Source organism: Nematolebias whitei, chromosome 18 (assembly GCF_014905685.2).
Source record: "Nematolebias whitei isolate Nwh7 chromosome 18, NemWhi1, whole genome shotgun sequence".
NCBI classification, from domain to species: domain Eukaryota; kingdom Metazoa; phylum Chordata; class Actinopteri; order Cyprinodontiformes; family Rivulidae; genus Nematolebias; species Nematolebias whitei.
This window is the reverse complement of record NC_056515.1, coordinates 31,741,867-31,762,778: the sequence shown is the minus strand read 5'-3', so window position 1 is coordinate 31,762,778 and position 20,912 is coordinate 31,741,867. Positions and strand designations below refer to the sequence as shown.

The window sequence follows — 20,912 nt, the reverse complement described above, 5'->3', positions numbered from 1 at the left end:
ACGACATAAAGAAAAACAAGGCTGCAAAATGAGCTAAGCGAACTGAAGAGCCCAAAACCAGAAAGTTGACATAAGTTTTTTTTTTTACCACACAGGGCATGATGTTCAGGTGAGCAAAGTTAAACAAACTCAACCCAAAAGGGTGTGATTGTGTTCGTCAGTCAATGACTCTCTGCTCTGGAATTCACAAGTTGAACCCACAGACTTTACAAGTTAAAGTAGGGTGAGTTAAAATAAAATAGGTATCCCCCACAATTATTATTTTTTAATCCATCCCGAAAGAAACAAAACTACATTTCCTGCTTTTTTTTTTTATTTATGAACAAAAAAAAAATACATCATCAGTCCTTTGGCATAAACTAATTAAGAAATTATGACTAAAAGTATTTTTTTAATCATTGGTTTCCATAATTAATGTACAGTACTCTAAAACCAATGGTTCCCAATACTAGTCCCTGAGGAACGCCATATCGCATGTTTTAGTTTTTTTTCCCTGCTTTAACACATCTGATTTAAATGAATGAGTGATTAACAGGTTTCTGCAGAACTCGAGGAAGTAATTAAATCTCTGAATCAGGTGTGCTGGAGCAAGAAAACAACTAAAACATGCAGGATGGTGTTCCTCAGGGACCTGGGTTGGGAACCACTGCTCTAAACTGTGGCGGCTCTAGGGGGTTGCACAAAGAGGATGTTACCAGTAAAACAACAAACAACTTGCCACCACAATTGCCACTCCATTTGCAAGCTAGTTGATATATTCATTCAACCTTTATTTAGACAGATAAGTCACATTGAGCCTAGAAGGCTCATTTACAAGTGAGATCTGTTTAGACAGACAAAAAAAAAGTTGTGAAACTGGACACATGTGACGTGCGCTGGCTAAATAAGTTAACGAGGATATTTTCAAAATTGAGTTAACATTATCAAATCAGATCTCAATTTCAAAAGCTTCAAAATGATACGTAATATGTTTAAGTTTGCAGTTCATCACCGAGTTAGTTTTGTTTATGAGACGCCTGGTTTGAAAACTTAATTTTTATTGGTTTGGAGTGATGTCATTGGGAATTCCACCTTATATTCGAAAAAGGGTAATCCCCAAGCTTCATAATGCTGCCAAACAATATACGGAGGGATTTCCCAGCACTAAAACAGAGAAAAACTGTACATTTTAAAGAAAATCAAAAGGATTTGAGTTAAAATTATTATTTTTGAAGACATACCTGTTATAAAACTTTGATTCAAATGTAAATTAGGACAGTTACGTGCTATTTTAGTTACTGGGACCACTAGAGGGTGTCCTTGTGGACTCATTTTAAGACAAATCTGAATTACAGCAATAATCAATATGTTCACATTTTTTGCACTGCAGCATGTGCTCATTCCAACTCATTTTGTCAGCATGGGTCACATGCTATTTTCTACATTTTGCACAATGTTCAAAGTCAACTAAGTTTAAAATAAAATAAAAATGTCCTGCCACAATACAACATGCTCCTCTGCTGGAACCTCACGCACCACCTTTGCATCTTTGAGTTGGTTGACCTCTTCACTCAGCATGACCTCCTCCTTTCTTTAATTTAACACCTGAACACATGAAGGACCCCACTCACCCAGCACACACACTTTTTGCCCCACTCCCCTCAGGAAGGAGGTTAAGGAGCATTAAGTGTAGAACCACTAGACTGAGGAACAGCTTCTACCCTGAGGCTGTTAGACTCATGAATCTCTAACTAGAATAATCACTGTGAAAAACCATATCATGTTGCTGCTGATCTGTTTCAATGTTGATGTGTTCATGCGTGCACATCTGCTCACAGACTCATGTTCATGTTTGTGCTGATGTTCAATGTTTTATGTTATGAGTGCTTAGTGTATATTTAGTTGGTGTTTTTCTTAGTTCATATCTTAGATGTTATTACTGTTTTTCTTATACATTTTATTGTCGGATGTAACTGGGACCCCGTGTACATAATTTCGCTCCACCACATGTACCACATGAGGTGCGAATGACAATAAAGAAACTCTGACTCTGACTCTGAACTGACGTTCTGTTTTATGGATAAATAAACATCGCCCTCTGGTGGCGAGAAGGCAAAATGCATACAGTCATGCAAAGCGGCGAAGGGTATGGAAGCCCTTCCGCCACTGAAAAGAAATAAATTGTTAAATGGAATGACATAATAATGAGTTTGAATGTCACAATTTCAACTTTCAGTCATAATTATGTTTTAAAGTCATAATTATGGCTTTAAAGTCTTAATTATGACTTTGAAATTTATTATTATGGCTTACCATTTAACAATTGATTTATTTTTAGTGGGAGAAATGGGCTCACATAGTTTTGTACTATTCAGGACAAATTTCTTTTTAGAAATTTTAATTTAAAAAAATTTACCAAAGTCTAAAGACAAACACTGAAAGACCTCCAGAAAGCTTAAATAATAATAATAATAACAATACTCCTTTTCATAACATATAACCATCCATGAAATAGTTTTCTAATAGATAGTTTTGACTGTATCAATTGATGCTAAAACTTTAACCAAAGATGTCTTGCAATGGGAAGCACTCAGAATATATTTTGAGACTGGCTCTCATATACTACCACACCAAACTTTAGTTCATTATCTACACATTTTACTGAAGCATTGTCATTTTTAAGGGAATTTGATTAGGCTGTGGCAGCCATCTTGTACTGAAGTGATTCTGTAAGTAATCTAATCAGTTGTTCATCCAATGGTTACTTTATGAGAAGTTCGTTAAAATTGGTCCAGTGGTTCATGAGATATTTTGCCTAAAAACAGGGATGACACCAACTATTAAAACAAAACTTTTAGGTAAAGATGTTTCTCAATTTTTTGCAGTGTGTTGAGAATGACTCTCAGCTACTACCACACTAAATGTTGGCTCAATATCTGTAAAATCGACAAAGTTATAGCTTTATAATTGAGTCTCTCTTGTAAATGAGTCCTCGAGGCTCAATGGGATTTATTTGTCTAAATAAAGGTTGAATGAATGAAAAGTTGACTCCATAGTTTAATCAATTGTAGATATACTGTACATCAATTATTGCTTTCTGAAAAAAATGACTCCAATAGATAAAACAGACCTCACTTGATCAGTTAGCACTTACAGTATGTATTGGGAATCAATAGCACACCAAATTTGAGCTCAAAAGCTATAAAATTGAACAAGTCAAATGCTGCTGTGGCAACCATCTTGAATCAGATTACCTCAAATTGTAGATGCTCAATAAACAATTATTTTCTAAAAGTTTCATTCAAATTTGCTGGTTCTTGAGATATTTTACTAACAGTGTAGATTAAACACTCACAGACGCTCCAACTTTGCTTTTGGCGGTGGGCGTTAACAAGCCGGGACTTCATGTCTCCATTATCATTTCTGCCTCAACAAATGGTGTCAGAAGTGGGATTCTTGGCACATTTCCACCAAAGTCTATGGCAAAAACACACAGCTTTCAAAAATGTTTACTAATAGTCTATTTTACAATGTTTGTCATGCAAAACCCATATCTATTCTCTCAGTTTCTGTTTTTATTATTTTTTGTTAACCAACTAATGCATTTATTTAGAAACTGTCAAGTACTGAGTGGTCAAATGTATAACTTTTTTAGAATTAAAAGCTTTAAAATATTTGTTTTGCAGGTTAAACTCACTGACGTGTGATGTCCTTTGTGTAACCCTGTATCAGGTTCGACACTTCCTCTTTCTCCATCGGCACACACATGCAGCACACTCACTGTTCAGACGTTCTCGCAGCTATGACTGTAAGTAGATATGGTGTACGGTACAACTTTAATTGCTTTCAGTTGAATGCAGAAATTAAAAGAGGGCGTTGTCTTGCAGGGAGGGTGCAAGTGATGCAAAGATGAGCGTAAAACATGGTCAGCGATCATTCAGAGAACCACACCTCTGTTTCCTTACAAGAGTTGAAGTGTGTCTGCACTTGAAGCTTCTCTGCATTTCTCTGCAAGCAGCAACCAAAAAAACGACAATTCCTCTTGTGATCAGGTTAGTGGAGAAAGCTTGTGGGTTTGTTGTGTGTGTGTGTGGATGGGGGGATTTTGGTCTTTATGGTTTGACTTTCTATACTGTCTTGTTTAAGCCTTCCTCTTTTATTTATTTCTTTTCATGACATGAACTGAAACTACAGCAGTGGTGCCACGTTGTTTGACTAGTGATGCTTTCAAAGTATTCTGGATTTAAAGTAAATTACAGGTGCATCTAAAAACATAAGAACATCATGAAAAAGTTCAGTTTTCTTTGTCAATCATTTCAGAAAGCGAAATTCATATATTTTATAGATTTATAACACATAAAGTGAAATAGTTCAAGCCTCTATTTCTTGTGATTTTGATGATTATGACTCACAGATAATGAAAAAACAAAATTCTGTGTCTCAGTACGTTAGAATATTGTGGAGTTCTCGTGGTGTCACACCCTAATCAGTTAACTCCAAGGCATGAGCTACAAATGTCTCGTTCATTAAGTCGAGCCATTCCTGAACCAGAGACAACATCAGAACCATCTTACCTGCTGAGGAGAAGAACTGGTCCAACGTCCTCTTTTCAGATGAAAGTAAATTTTCATGTCATTTGGAAATCAACGCTTCAGAGTCTGGATGGAGGACAAGTGGAGAGGTCCAGAATCCACGTTGCTTGGAGTCCAGAGTGAAGTTTCCACTCAGTGATGGTTTGGGGCCATGTCATCTGCTGGTGTTGGTAAAGTTTTCTGAAGTCCTCAGCCCACGCAGCATCTAGCAGGACATTTTAGCTTCCTTCTGCTGACGAGCTTTACGGGAGATGCTGGTTTCAGTTTCCAGCAGGACTTGGCTCCTGCCCACATGGCTATGAGATGAGAGATGTGAGTGAGATGCACGTGTAGAGCCGTGCTTTTACCTAGAGATTGCAAATGTTTCACCACATCCTGTTCCTATTAGACTTTAGCCCCTTATCCACAGGTCTGGTTCTTGTTGTAGCCTGTTGTGTCCGGTTCTAGTGGGACCTCTATTTTTGTGTCTCACCTTTGCCTATAGTTCCCGTTTAGTGGGCGGATTGTTCACCTCTAGTGGGCGGATTATTAATATCAACGCACCTTACCAGCTGGTGGCGGTAGTGCTACATTAAGCTCTTTTCTAAGCACCACTAACATGTATTAGAAGAAGAGCTGGAAAACAACACACAACCAAAATGGATGACCTCGATGAACTTGAAGCAGAACCAGCTGCACAGCCCGTCCTGGTCGCTGTCCCGCAAGATGGAGAGCAGGGCCGAGGTGTCAGAGATGCTCTGATGGAGTCCCTCATGAGCTGTAACTTATCCTAATTCCACCCCTTAATCTTTTTTTACCTCCCCAGCCTTCCTTAGATACAAGTGAACGTTAAAGTGTTGATTTGAAAATAAACATGGATTAATAATTATTCTTGTTTTTTTAATGTACAGACATGCCTTATTACCAGGTTCGTGTAAAAATGGCAAAACAAACACTGCTGCTGTGCTTCTATCACATATGCTGCGTTTTTTAGTGGCTGTAGTTTTAGAAAAACTGTATACTCCTTAATTTTTGTTTTTAACAAAGAACCAAAACCTACAACAAGAACTTTATATTTGTTTATGCATATATACATTAATCTATTTTAATATATATATATATATATATATATATATATATATGTCTTCAGCCAGAGACTTCTTCAGATCCCTTGTAAGACAGACGCTACAAGAGATCCTTCCTGCCCACAGCATCAGCATCTAGAACAACTCTTTAATGAAACCAGGATGATGAATTACATTTAATTTCCCTCTGGGATTAATAGTCTTTTTGTAATTTGATTTGTATATATATATATATATATATATATATATATATATATATATATATATTACGTACATTACATAATAACCTACATTTGATTTGATATTTAACAACTCTTTCAGAGTTTATGTTTACCACGCAGCTCTTTAAATTAAGCTGTCGCAAATTATCTTCATGATTGAAGTGCTGTTAAGCAATATTAAGTTAGTGCTCCTTTGTACCACAGTGAAAGTCGTGGAGAGAATTTTTGACCTTGGGTGAAAAAGATGCAGCTGGATCCACAGGATGGACATCATGGCCGATAATGAAACGAGGATTGTGATTCAAGTTATAAAGCTGTGGTGTGCCGTAAACTTGTATTATGGAGACTGACACATGCAGATCAATCTCCAGCAAGCTTACAGAACACCACAGATTTATAACTTTAATCCCAGATTCCTTTTTTCATTGAATTGTGTGTGCTCCTCGGATGATTAGCGAAACGTCTTCAGTTTTAAAAAAAGTCCTGTGGTTTTGTTTTTATCTGTTTTGGGGGGGATTTGCCGTGTCAAGGATAACTGAGAATCTTCACCAGCATTGTTACAGGTAAAAAACAATTACTTCACTTATCCTACACTATTGACGTAAAAAAACACTGTAAGCACTTCACTTTTGATGATCAGATGGAAGCTCAAGACTTGAAAATGTTTCTTTTATTAGAAATAAAGACCTGTACAAAAAAAACCAATTATACACTAATTATATATGCAAACTTAACAAGCTACGTTTGGCTATTTGTGGGCTTACCTTGCAGGATCTACATTTCTATAGATCAACTATGATCTACTCTAAATATTTTTAAACATGTCTGTTTGCCATGGAACGGGCAATGGATTCCAGCACCCCAAGGAGTGCCTGACTGAAAGCAGCACTCTGTTCAGCCTCCTGCCTTCGCTGTGCTGCTTCCTCTCTGCGAACATCTGCTTCCTCTCTCCTCAAGGCCATCTCCTCCCTCCTAATTGCCTTCTCCTGCTTCCTCGCTGCTGCAGCTTCTTCTTGCCTTGCTTTTTTGGCATCCTCACAAATAAAATGGAAGTGTTTCTCTCTCTGCTTCCGGTTCATCTCCTCTTGTTCTGTATGTGCAGAAACAAAGCTCTCTGCTGCACTTGTTGATCTGCGCTTCCTATTGCCTAGGAATAACACACAAGAAAATGGCTGTTAGATGATGAAGTACAGGTAGAGTTTTTAAATAAATTATTTACATTAAAGTTCCTGCTAATTTCAAAAGGTGTTTGTTTACAAGATCAGAAATGATTCTGTTCATAAAGCAGTCTAGTACTTTAATGATAGTAAGCAGGTGGGCATAAATAAACTACATGTAGTCATTTACAACGGTTTGTGCTAATTTAGAAAAAGAACAGAGCATCGTTAATCTGAACAAAAATCACTACACCCTGTATAATTTCAATAATAAACTTCATAAATGAAAGTTTAAGTAATAAATGAATAACTAAATTTAGCATTTATCCATTACAACTGAATAAACAAGTAGTTTGAATACATGCAAGGTGTTTTACAACAAAAACAAAACAACATTCATATCAACATGATCAATGTGATGTTAAACACGATTGTTGCTTCTTACCTACTAACCGGTGCTGTTTGATGCCGCTCTGCTGCGTGTTGCCCGGTGGTGTGGATGTGCCCGGTGGCATGGATGTACTCTGTGGTGTAGATGTACTTGGAGCTGGTGTGGTCGGGAAGGGTCAGAAGCGGGGAGGATTGGACAGTCAAAAGCAGAATCTGGCGAACCTTCATGTTCAGTGGGACTTTCTGCATCAAAATAAGAGTGGAAAAACAGCAACAGAGTACAGTTAGCAATGATGCTAACTAATGACGACGTAACCGCGTCTGCCTCGTTTGTTCAGAGTACTTTCAGAAAACGCAAAGAAACGGTTGCATGAGGAAAAGGAAATATGCTTAAAGTAAATAAAATACACTCACCATCAACTATTAGTTTTTTAAGCTTTCCTCTTTGCTTTGGTGTGCGATGGAAGCCCTGCACCTCCATCTGCGCAGACACCTCTTGAAAAATCTTTTTATTTCGTTTCGTTCCATCTAGCTCGCGCTGCACTTGTTCATCGGCCAGCAAACAGAGAAATGCCTGAACTTCAGCATTCGACCACGGTTGTGCCATGATTATTTGTTTTACCTTATAAAATATTCCAAAATAAGCTCCTCCGATTTCTTGTTGTCTGTTATGCGGGTGAAAAAGAAAATGGTGGATTGTGATTTCCGGTGGAAGACTGAATCTCCGCCCTCCACCAATGAATACGCCCCCTGACCAATCAGTGACCTACAGTGCGCTGATGTCACAACTAGACCCTAAAAGAACCAGACCTGGGACCTCAGTGATTTAGGTCCCAAAAATGGGGTGGGTTCCACCGTTAAAGGCATTGTTGATAAATCCTGCAATCGGCCACAACTAGTTACATAGGAGTACCAAAAAGACCCGTGGATAAGGGGCTTTTGTGTCTCCCCAGTGGCTGATATGGAAGGAAAAAACATGCACTTGTGTTATATTCTCAAGTATTGTAATTAAAATTAAAATAAACTATGTAGCTTCCTGTCTGATTCAGAAAGTCTTGTTTAAGATGTTCATTTCTCATTTGAAAGTACCCCTAAAAAAGGAAATGAAACGTCTACTTTTAAACACCTTTTATTTTATCAGAAGACACGTGAAGCTCACACTGTCTGTTTTTGCACCATTGATCTGACAGATGTTTTCATTTTACTGCAAGGTTTGGTGTTAATTGTTTTCTCTGTGTGTTAAAGGCTGCTCAGTTTGTTCAGCGTGCACAATATTCACACAGTTAATGACATTAAATTGTGTCTACACATTATATATGATGTGAACCCATTAGGGGAAGATTTGTGAAGATGAAACACTAAAATAAAATGTGCAGAGAATCGACAATTTGAACAAGAAACATATTTTTATACTAATCTTTGCAACAAGTTTTGTTTAAAATGAAAAAAAGAACTAAGATCATCTTTCAGAAATCTCCAAAGCTGTTTTGTTTTTAAGTTTAAACATGAAAATGTGAGTGTAAATGTGTACCAATACATTGTAAATGTCAGACTTCTCCATATCAAATGGTTCTTCCATCGCCGTCACCTTTGTTAACCTTTTCTGTCACTTTTTCCTTTTAATAAACACATGCACACACGGTCACAAATTTTGCCTCCAATTTTTTTATTTAAGCACACGTTTACCATCAATATGAGAACTATCGTATACGAAATGTTTTCTGCTTCATTACATTTTTATAGACAGCTCTTTATGACAATGTAATGAGAGCCTTGAACCTATTTTTGTCACATTTTGTGACCATATTGAATTGAATGAGTCTATTTTTACTGTAAAGTTTTCCCCAATCTGTGTGTAAAAGAACAAACAGGTGTTTTTTTTTTTTTTTCATGTTTCAACATTAAAGAGCCATCTACAAGAACTAACATATTCCTTGTTCATACTGTTTCCACAGAAACACACTAAAATTAATGAGCTATCATTTTAACTACATGAAATTAATGGTAAAGTTAAGAAAACTGACAAGTATAAACGTTAAAAATGGAGTGTATATTCATTATTTTCACGTTTTGTCCATTTTTACATCTACAAGCAAAAAATAAAAGATCAGCTAAGATTTAAGAGGCAGTACAGAGGAAAGTTACTGGTTTAAAACCTTGTCACAGTTTAATTAAATAAATGACATGGAGATGGCCCCAGTGGAGGCGGCTTAGGTTAAGCTGTGAGGAGCAACATGGTTTTAGATTTGAGGATGTGTAACTCAAAGATGAGGAAAATCTGATACAGCTTGGCTGCATTTACTGGTGCTGTACAGCACTTTCAAGAAGGCTGAAAAGATAATGTAGTTCATCCATCCATCCTTCCATCCATCAATCCAGGCATGCATGCATCCATCCATCCATCCTTCCATCCATCAATCCAGGCATGCATGCATCCATCCATCCATCCATTAATCCATCAATCCATCAATCCACCTATCCATCAATCAGTCCATCCATCCATCCATCAATCCATGCATGCATGCATGCATCCATCCATCCTTCCATCCATCCACTAATCCATTAATCCATCAATCCACCTATCCATCAATCAGTTCATCCATCCATTCATCCACCAATCCATCCATCCATCCATTCATCCACCCATCCATCCATCCATCAATCCATCCATCCATCTATTCATCCATCTGTCCATCTATCCATTCATGCATGCATCCATCCATACACAAATACATACATACATACATACATCAATCCATCCTTCCATGGATCCATGCATTCATCCATCCGTGCACGCATGCATCCATCCATCAGTCCATTTACCCATGCAGCAATCAGTCATCCAGCCATCCATCCATCAATCAATCAATCCATCCATCCATCCATTTACCCATGCAGCAATCTGTCATCCAGCCATCCATCCATCAGTCCATTTACCCATTCAGCAATCAGTAAACCATCCATCCATCCATCCATCCATCAATCAATCAATCCATCCATCCATTCATTTACCCATGCAGCAATCCAGCATCCAGCCATCCATCCATCAATCAATCAATCCATCCATCCATCCATTTACCCATGCAGCAATCCATCATCCATCCATCCATCCATCCATCATTCAATCAATCCATCCATCCATCCATCCATCTTCTGGGAGGACTCCAAGGCATCCTCAGGACAGCCGAGACAGTCTCTCCAACACATCCTTGGTCTTCCCCATGGTCTCCTCCCACTTGTACATGCCCAGAACACCTGCCTAAGGACAGGGAGCATTATTGCAGTCATGTCAGTAACTACCATCCTGCAGAAATACGCAGATCACTGCATGCGTCGATAATTGAAATGCAGAAAATACCAAGCGAAAGAGACACATGGGTGTCAAAACCAACTACGCCTTTGTTAAAGTCTGCTCGTCTTGTTGGTGTCTGTCACCTGTTTTTCTTTTTCTTTCACAAGCTGCTCCCAGTTTTTCTGTTTCATGTTAACACCATGAAAGTATGATTTTTGAGCTTTTGTTTGTTGCAGAGTCTCTGAAACGTTCGTCCCTCACATCCTGTGTGAGAAGTTCCTCATCTGTCCTTACAGAGTTACGACTGTTGCAACTTAAGTCTTATTTCAACATCCTATATTAGGTGATGTCACGATGTTAAACATACATGTAGAGAAAGTACAGCCAGAAGTTGAAGTGACAGTTTCTTAGTGGTTATATTTATTTTTAATGTGGTATACATTAATATTTCAATTAAATATAAAAAGCATGTATTTACACACACACACACTCTCTGACTTGATTATTACTTCATCTTTTTCCAGCTGCACACATGCTTTTTTTTCCCCCTGTTCCTCTGTTCTTTAAATCATTTTTAAAATTGCAGCTGCCTAAAACAAAATCGTTAGTGAATAAGTGCTTAATTTTGAGTTACTAACCTCAAAGTCATGTGCAATCTCAAGCGTTTTTTTCTTTGACCAGGAAAATATCTGTTCTCTAAATGCTTTCTTTGTTCTGTCTGTATAGAAAACAGGAAGCTTGCGCAACCATTTCTAGGTTCTGGATGAGCAGAAAAAGTCAGAATTCGGGACTAATGAATGACGGTGAGTGTTTGTTTTATTGTTTTTTTTTATTTCTTATATAAATATATTTGCTTTAAAAAGAAAAGAAAAGTAGCAAAATTACTGTGAAATTTAGTTCTGCATGTAAAATGTCCATGTGTTTATTTTCTGTACTTTCTAAGTTTAATTGTTGCTTCAACTCAGACAAACACAAGCCCAATATTTTATACAACGGACCTGAATTAACTTTAATTAGTTTAAAGATTTGAACATTGTCCTCCTGTAATAAATATGTGACGAATTACATGAAATCAGAGATGAAGTCAGATTTGATTGAAAATGACTAAGTCCATTTTCAGATTCTAGGCACTTTGTTATATTTTAATGCCTAGATCACCATAAAATGGTTTGATTTGTCTTGCTAATGGACAAAACCCCTGGAAAATCTGTCTGAATCCCATTTTTAGGTATTTTAAAGATAATTTATTGATGTTATTTGAATAAGGACGGTTTAATCTGTATTTTGATATCAGGATTTCCCAGTTTTGCTACACGCAGAGAAAGTAGAGAAAATGTTTTGGGGTTTTTTCTGCTCAAAATCTTTGTTAGTTGTTGGTACTGCTCAGAAAAAGTGCTTTAAAACACTCTTTAGGAACACATTAATTCACGAGAACCATAGATAAGGTATTTTTCCATCATATTTTGACACAATCCAATTCTAGCAAAATATTACATCATTATGTAGCTGCTGAAATCTACATACCACTATGTGGCTTAATCATCGGGTTGATGTCATGGGTCATAGGTGAAATTAAAAAAAATTGCCGTAAAACAAAGTGATTTATTCCTGAATGCAAATATTTACATTTTGTTGTTCGTGTTTGCTTTATTTCTGTAACAGTTTGAGCAAAAAATGGTGGAGTGAGCTCAAAAACATGCAAGGGATTCAAAACATTTTAGAATCAGAATCAGCTTTAATGTCATTGCACCGAAGCACAGCGAAATTACATTTCAGTACAGCCCATCCACGTAAAACAGAAACAAACAGACATGGGGGGACGGAGGTGTCTGAGGCCACGACCCCGTGGGAGGCGCTGCCTTTTTCATTTAGATAAGAAAAGAGAAACACGGGGGAAGGGGAGATATAAAAAAATTATATCTCACACTGTCTCTTAGATGGGACACAGTATGAAAGTTGCAAAAAAAAAAAAAGCATCACAGAAACAGCAACATATTGATGACATCATGATACATATCTGCATGAGGAAGGCAGACGAATGAATGAATCAAATTAATAGATTAATGAATGAAAACAATGAAAATGTACAATGAATACATGCCACATAGGTGTTTTATTCTTGTTTTTTTCCCCAACAACAGGGATTTTCATACACTAAAAAGATGGCCTTTTATTCTCCAAAGAGGTGCATTCTCCTTGCCTTTCTCTGTGCTGGTGTGACATGTTTTCTTCATGGATGGTCCAAATCAGTCCAGTTCTTCACCTTCAATCCCAGCAGGGGAAATGTGACTGTCCTGCTGTGGCACTGGCCTTTTGGTCGCTCATCGAGTCTGAAGGGTGATGTGTGCTGGGATCTCTACCAAATTCCTCGCTGTAAATTGGTGGATGAGCGCTCCCATTTCCCCTCGGCTCATGTCGTGGTGTTCCACAACAAAGAACTGGTACAGGGAAGGCAGAAGCTGCCCACTGATCTTCCAAGGCCACCATCCCAGAGGTGGGCATGGATGTCTCTGGAGTCCCCTCCTCATAATGGAAACCTGCAGAAGTTTGCCAATATCTTCAACATGACTGTGTCCTACAGGAGGGATGCTGATGTCACTGTACCGTACGGTGAGCTGCTACCTGTGGATCCTGAAGGACACCCGGTGGAAGGTAGTTTTGTGGACAAGAGCTCTTTGGTCTGTTGGATAGTCAGCAGCTACATGAGCCGCCACAAAAGAAGCCAAGTGTACAACAAGCTCAAAACCATAGTTCCTGTCAAGGTTTACGGTCGCTGGAACAAGACGCCTCTCTCCTCCAAAGACCTCCTACCTACAATCTCACGCTGCTACTTTTATTTAGCTTTTGAGAACTCTGTATCCAAAGATTATATCACTGAGAAGCTGTGGAGAAATGCTTACCAAGGTGGGGCTGTGCCCGTCGTACTGGGACCGCCGATCAGGGACTACAAAGCCGTTGCTCCAAATCATTCCTTCATCCACGTTGATGAGTTTGCATCAGTGAAAGAACTGGGAACTCACCTCCAACAGCTAGCAAAGGACAAGAAGCAGTACGCTGAATACTTTGACTGGAAATATCACTGGAAGGTGAAAGTTTACACTGACTGGAGGGAAAGACTATGTAAGATCTGCCTAATATATGACAGCTTACCTCAGCATAAAGTTTACTCAGACCTACAAGGTTGGGTTGCAGCACTTTAACACTTAACCACTGGAAACTGTGGTTGGTGACTCAGGAGGACTTGACTTTCAAAAACATGTCTAGTACGGTGATTTTAGTGTTGGATAAAAAATATCCTCTATTCATCCCACTTACTCAAAGAAACCACGAAGATTTTTTTACCGGTTTTACTTGCAAGGCCAGACTTTCACTAAGTGCTGTTTAGTCTAAAAAAAAAATAGTACCGTACTTGCCGCCGTTTAAGTCGCATCAGTCCAAATATGTCTAGTAAAGTGGAAAAGAAAAACATAAATGTCGCTTTGCCATAAGTCGCATCTATTATGTGTCACCACTGACCACCCAGAAACGTGGGCCGGTGTTGTGCCAAAAATTGATTGGCTGCCAAATGGCGGCCGCGGGAGCATGCACGGGAGGACATTAACAAGAATTTAACAAGATTAACACTTAAAAATAATTGTGTTTAATTATATTAATTAATGTTTAATTATATTTAATTATAGCAAAGCTGTGTCTCAGTTGAACTTTTCCTTAATAAATGCACTTTGATGGTCAAATCAGCTGCATTTCGCCTGGGCAGCGCGGTGAAATGCAGCTGATTTGATCTTTGCTCCAGGAGTGCCGGAGCAAGACGAAGGTGGCTTAGTATGGCAAGCCAAGTGTCTCATTAATAGCCATGTTTATCTATTAATGAGACAATTGGCTTGCCATATTGGTCGAGGGCAAATGGTATTGTTCAATATTATCCATGTCAGAATGAATGAAATTGTGAGATCTCAGCCAAAAATTGGATTATAAATATGGAGAAAAAATGTATTTTAGTCGCTTCGGTGTATAAGTCACAGGACTTGCAAATTTATGCAAAAAGGTGCGACTTATATGGCAAAAAATATGGTACTAGTTTGTCCTTCAACAGCCACAACATTAATCTAAGAGCACAGAATGTGAAGAAAGGAGCAAGTCTTCATTCAGGCTTGTTGGTTGGTTCTACTGATAAGAATTATTTAACCAAACATCACTTCAAAAATGACTATCCATTTCAATTTGCACTTACGGTAATTGATGTGGTAAATTTTGAATCATAATCATGTGTCCATTATTTTCACCTGCTTCTTCCTTTTTGGGTCGCAGGAGTCACTGGTGCCCATATCCAGCTGTAAAAAGCAGGGGACACCCTGGACGTGTCCAAGTCCATAACAGGGACAACAACCATACTCTCTCATTCACACCTAGGGACAATTTAGAGTTACCAATCAGCCTAAAATGCATGTTTTGGTCTGTGGGAGGAAACGAGTACACGGAGAAACCACACTTATACACGGAGAGAACATGCAAACTCCACCCAGAATGGCCCCCGGCTGCGATTCAATCCGGCGACCTTCTCGTTGAGAGGCGGCAGCTCTAACTGCACCTCGGTGCATCATAATCATATTAATATAATCAATGAGGAAAAACTGAATGTATTGTTACCACTGAAATTAAAATGGGTGTTAACTAAAATATTTAATTTAAACTTTGTGTGTGTTTTACAAAAGGTGATATCTCTAGCACTTTACTTCAATGTTTTAATGTCTAGGAGTACATAAGAGCATGTTACTACTTTTGAAAACAGTACTTTTGTTGTTAAAAGTCTGATGTAACATTGATACCTCTTTTCTGCCCAAGCCTATGCTGAATAAGCACAAGGTGATACAGACACATGAAATGCAGGGGTTGTTATTGTGCAGGACGATTCTGTAACTGGAAATAACTGTGTATCAGATAATTGTTAATCTAATATAACAAAAGCAAACTCAATGTGAAGTGTTTATTTGGGGATATCTAATGGCCAAAGCATCAGTTGGGGAGTTTGTTAATGAAAAAATGGGATTCTTTCAGACTTGTGTTAAATTTATTTATTTTTTTGTTACAAGAATAACTGTCAGCTACTACCACGGCTAATTCTAGCTCATTATCTGTGAAACTGACACAATTATAGCCATTTAAGTGTTAGCTAAGGTCGGTAATCTGTGGCAGTCCTCTTGAATTGGGCTAACTCTGAAAGATAAGTAGTTGTACATTCAAGGATTGGTTTCTGAACATTTCATTAAAAACTGTCCAGAGGTTTGTAAGATATTTTGCTAACAGACAGGGTTGACCCCATGAGTTAAAGGGAAAGTTTTATTTAAAGATTATCTTTTAGTGTTAAGCATATGTTTTGGGAGTAATGCTCACTGCACAAAGCCATGCTTGTGTTAGCTAAGGTTTATTAGCTGCAGCAGTGTGAACGTGCTGCAGTTGACATTTCACTTACAAAATTTTGAGTTTTAGTGTTTTTAGTCAAAGCATTTCATGGTTGTCATAAGCTGCACTTAAACTCCCTTCTCATATGCATATTTACCATTTTAATTACTTCGGTTTGCTCCACTTCTACAAATTTTAACATCGTTTACTACTAACATTTGTTTTCTTCTATCAGGATGTTAATGATGGGAACTGTAACTGGCAGAAATGCTAAAAAAAAAAAGTCTGTATTTAATTAAATCTAAAATGTTTTTTACATGCGTTTTTCTAGTTTCGCACTACTTTTCTCAGTGCGTGCAACATGTGGTGCATTACACATCTGTAAAGATGAGTCACGCCGAATGATCTGCGAGGGCAGCTGCTGCGGTCCTCATTTCCATGAAGATGCTGACCGGACCTGCTAAGTCAGGGGTTCCCAAACTTTTCCATGCCATGGGCCCCCCAAACAGCATTAGCTTCTGGGCGGGCCCCCCCCCCCCCCCCCCCCTCGCAAACGCACAAACAGTGCTACAAAATATGTAAAGAAACAACTTTTAGACTGTTTTAACTTTTATTCACTATATTCATTTAATTATTACAGCTGGTGAGCATAAAAAATATTAATGAATTATATTCCCACAGCATTTTTTTTTCAACAAACTGTTGGCCAGAAGAACAAAACAAAAGAAATTATCTTCTTTCTCAAGCATGTTTATGTGGAAATGGCAGAACAGATTTGCCCTAGTGTGCAATTATTACTATTTTTTTTATTTTTGCTTAAAAAAATAATAATCTTATTCTCTCCCGCTTTCTGAGACCCCCTAGTAGACCCCCAGGGGGCCACGGCCCTCACTTTGAAAAACACTTCGCTAAGCTTCTAACAAGACCACCAGAACAGAACCATGCTGCTAACCGAACCGTACTGTAGGTGCATTTCTTTTCTCAACTTTGGCACATTTTAGTATTTTAATAGTATTTGTGTTTTTTTATATTTTTAGTAGGATTTTGTTTTTAGTATTTTTGCTGCATGCTTTTATTTTTTTGGGGTGATTCAAAAACGTTCTTCTCGTCCTTCATTACCTTGACCTTGTGTTGATTTTTGCATATGACAAATAAACCTAACTTAACTGTTGAGGCTTTTAAACATCGTTGCCATTTAGATAATTTCTTTTCCAAGCATCGCTTCAATGTGTCAGTTTTTGATAAAGCAGTTTTTTTGTTGTGTGGTGAAAGCATCCTCCTGGGGAGCACAAGATGTTACCTGGCTGGAGAGGATTTCCCCTCAATGTTCTGGGTGTGCCCTGGGGTGTTCTCCCAGTGGGATTTGCCCAGGAAACCACCAAAGGGATGTATCCTAATCTAAACTTCCAGTCATACAGAAACTGCTTGTGCTCCAACATGCATGATAGACTATGGACCCTCACCTACAGTAAGAGCTTTGATTCATGGCAAAGGTTGTAAATATTTATTTACACCACATGCATCTTTAAAAAAAAAAAAAAAAGTAAAACTTCAACAAAATGTGGTAAAAGTGAAACCTGAACTTTCCAGACACCGTGGTACATCTCACTCATCATTCCCCATTTTACCTATTTTGTAGAAGTTTGGGGGAACGCCTGTAAATCGTATACAAATTCTATTTTTATTCTGCAAAAAAGAGCTGTTAGGATTATAAGTGGAAAACCAACAAATCCATTGTTCTGTAACTTAAAATTAATGAAAATTCACGACTTGGTGGACTATTATACTTTGCAAGTTGTGTTTAAAATACGTAAGTGTGTCTGCAAAAAAAGATGTATTAAAAGAGACTGCATTTATAATTTGAAAGGATCAGAGATGTTTAAAAAAACCAAAGTCATAACTCAACAAATGGATTGTTGCATTTCTGTTTATGGACCAGATCTAAAGAAACCAAAGAAAGTAGCTCCATTTTACTTTTAAGAAAAAATATAAATTTATTTCAAGGTATAATGAAGTATATTGATTCAGAGTTCTGTATCACAAATGTTTTTCTTCATATATACACTTTGCTTGTTGTGTTCAAAGATGTAGAGGGTTGATTGAAACTTGGTTGCTTGTGGTGTATTACATTGACTTTTGATAAAAGGGGTGTAGACTATGTAAGATTTTCTCCAAACTACTCCTTTTCATTCAGAACTTTTATGTCAATATGTGACATTTTAAACTGTAAATTAAATAAAAAATTTAAAAAATGCGTAAAGATTTTATTGTTTCACATCTTTGTCACGAGTCCTCATAAAACTAACCTTTACCCCAGAGTTCCCTTTTCTCTATACATCGTGCTCCACGATTGGTTTCATGGCTGAAAAGCGACAAAACATCATAACACACAGCTCAACTTTTCTTTTTAAGTGATTTCCCCTCCATAAACAGCTTTATGAAGAAGTCCAAAAGCTCTGGATCAATGTGTTGAGCATTAAGCAGCTGAGAAACAGCACAAAGAGCCACTTAAATGATCTGAAGCTTCAAAAATAAAAACCCAACAGAATATTTTATTCAACAACTCAGGGTCACACAAAGACGAGCTTTCAGAGAAGCTGCAACTGTTACGTCATCACAGGTGACGGTTGAAGTTAAAAAAAACATGGCGTGAATATGTTTTGATCAAAGATATTTACAGCCCGAGTGTAAAAAGCAAAAGATATATACAAAAGATTACCCTTAATAACACTGACTTGTTGCATCACAGCAAGCACAAACACAATCAGTCAATGCCCATTCTTTGTTAGTCAACAGTAAATACAATTTTAAACCATGGCAGTCATTTTTATGTGGAATATTGAATATCCAAAATGCAAAAAGGGATTGTCTTTCAGTAAAGATACAGTACTTTCTCTAATTTGTCATGTTGAGTTTTCAAGTTATTGTGAAATTTGACAATTTTCATAAAAATAAAATGCATAAAACCATCTAAACTCCTTTTGGTCTGTACTGGGTTTCATCTGCAAACAAAAACAGGAGCGCATTGTGGTCTGGAGATTTCTAGCGAGTTTAAAACAAATTACGTGCACAAACAATAAAAGCTTTGAATGCGATACAAAGAATGATGGTGCTTTTAGAAAATGAACAGTAACATATCAATATATTATAAACTCTTGACAAAAAGGGATTGCACCGACGGCAAATATTCACGTCAGCAACAAACGGGAGGATAAATCACCTTTAGGAGATAGTTCAAAGCTTTTTAAAGGGAATTTGAGGTAGTTAATATCTTACCTGTTGCAGATAACTCTTTGAACGTTCTCATTTGCAGAAAGATTCATTCTGACCAGTCAATTACAGTTTGACAATATACTGGAAATTGTTTTAAGATGGCACCAATCAAGTTTGGACCCATTTGGGTTTTCAGTTAGCTCATCAGTCCATTTGGAATTAGCCATCTACAACAGGTAAAAGATTATTTATTTCACAGAACCTAAACTCAGAACATGTAAACGAGTTCCTTTTTGATGGTTATTTAAAAACTGCATGTGCAGGTACGAAAAATGAACTATTAAAATTGTAATGTTCTGGTGCAAACATCATGCAATCCAGTTTATTGCTTTTTCCTGGTCAGTAGTACAAAACATTCAAACCCTGAGGTTCACCACGACAGTTTACTTTAGATACCAGTAGACGTCGTGCAAATGTAACGGAGTAAAAGCACACTTGCAGCATCCCTCCTTAAATCTAGGCCAGGGGTCTGCAACCTGCAGCTCTGGGGCCAAACGCAGCTCTTTTGTCTGTGGCCCTTTGAAGCTTTGACCAAAACTATACTGTATAATACTGTATTTATTTAAACCTACAACAAAAAAAAATGTGAGTTTTATCTGTTTTTTGTGTAAATTTTCGGTAAATTTGTTTAAAATGCAACAAATACAAGGAGCGAAACGTGTTGATTACATTTAGCTTCTTGGTTTATCCAACCTCCAGGCTTACGTTCTCTGAAAAAAAAAAAAAAAAAAATCAACTTGTTCAGAAAAATGCCTAATTTTTATGTATACTTTAAATTTATGTTTATTACTTCAGAGTGGTATACTAAATTTTAAGTCAGAAAAAAAAACTCATAAGCCTGCGAGACTATTTTTTTTCCCAACTTTTGGTTTTTTCTTTTACCCTAAAATGTAAAAATATCAATAAATTTAAAAATTATTTGTACATTTACGTCACCTCAACTGGCCAGAAAAGCCATCCTCCCACCGTCCACCAGTTGATGTTTTGCGGCTCCACACATTTTATTTAGTGAGTGAATTGGCAGAAACGGCTCTTTTGATCAAAAAAGGTTACAAACCCCTGACGCCTTTTACCATTTGGACATAAGATGTTTTAATAATTTTATTTTAAAGGTTGTGCAAAATTAAAAAAAAAAAATTTTTTTTAAATCACTAATTTCAGTGAGCTTATTGGTGATGTTTCAGATGGTACAAATATTGCACAATTATTGATGACTGTTGTGTTTATAAAAAATAAAAATAATAATCTTGAAGGCACTTATTAAACACACACACACCAAAAAAAGGTAAACATTAGGCGATTTAACCCTATATTCACTTCAGATCTGCCCCAAAGACCAAAGCACGTCATCTTTTTTCTCAAGTTTTAAAATGATTAAAGCCTGGACGTGTGCAGAACAGCCAACGTTCAGTTAGTTCAAAGACTCTCAAGTGGCTTTTAAAAACAGAAGGAAACCTGTTCCCTTGTCACCCCGCCCATCGCTACCAGTCAAGTTCAGATCGCACTTCCAGCTTGAGGAAAACTGGTTGGGAATACCCACCAGT

General features: G+C 37.4%; 1 protein-coding gene across 1 annotated transcript; it reads left to right on the top strand.

The window, feature by feature from the left end:
• Positions 1-11,492: 11,492 nt before the first annotated feature.
• Positions 11,493-13,895, top strand: fut7 (fucosyltransferase 7 (alpha (1,3) fucosyltransferase)). Its single transcript, XM_037692042.1, has 2 exons — positions 11,493-11,498; positions 12,837-13,895. Exons 1-2 carry the CDS (start codon positions 11,493-11,495, stop codon positions 13,893-13,895), a joined length of 1,065 nt encoding a protein of 354 aa, XP_037547970.1.
• The last annotated feature ends 7,017 nt before the right edge of the window (positions 13,896-20,912 follow it).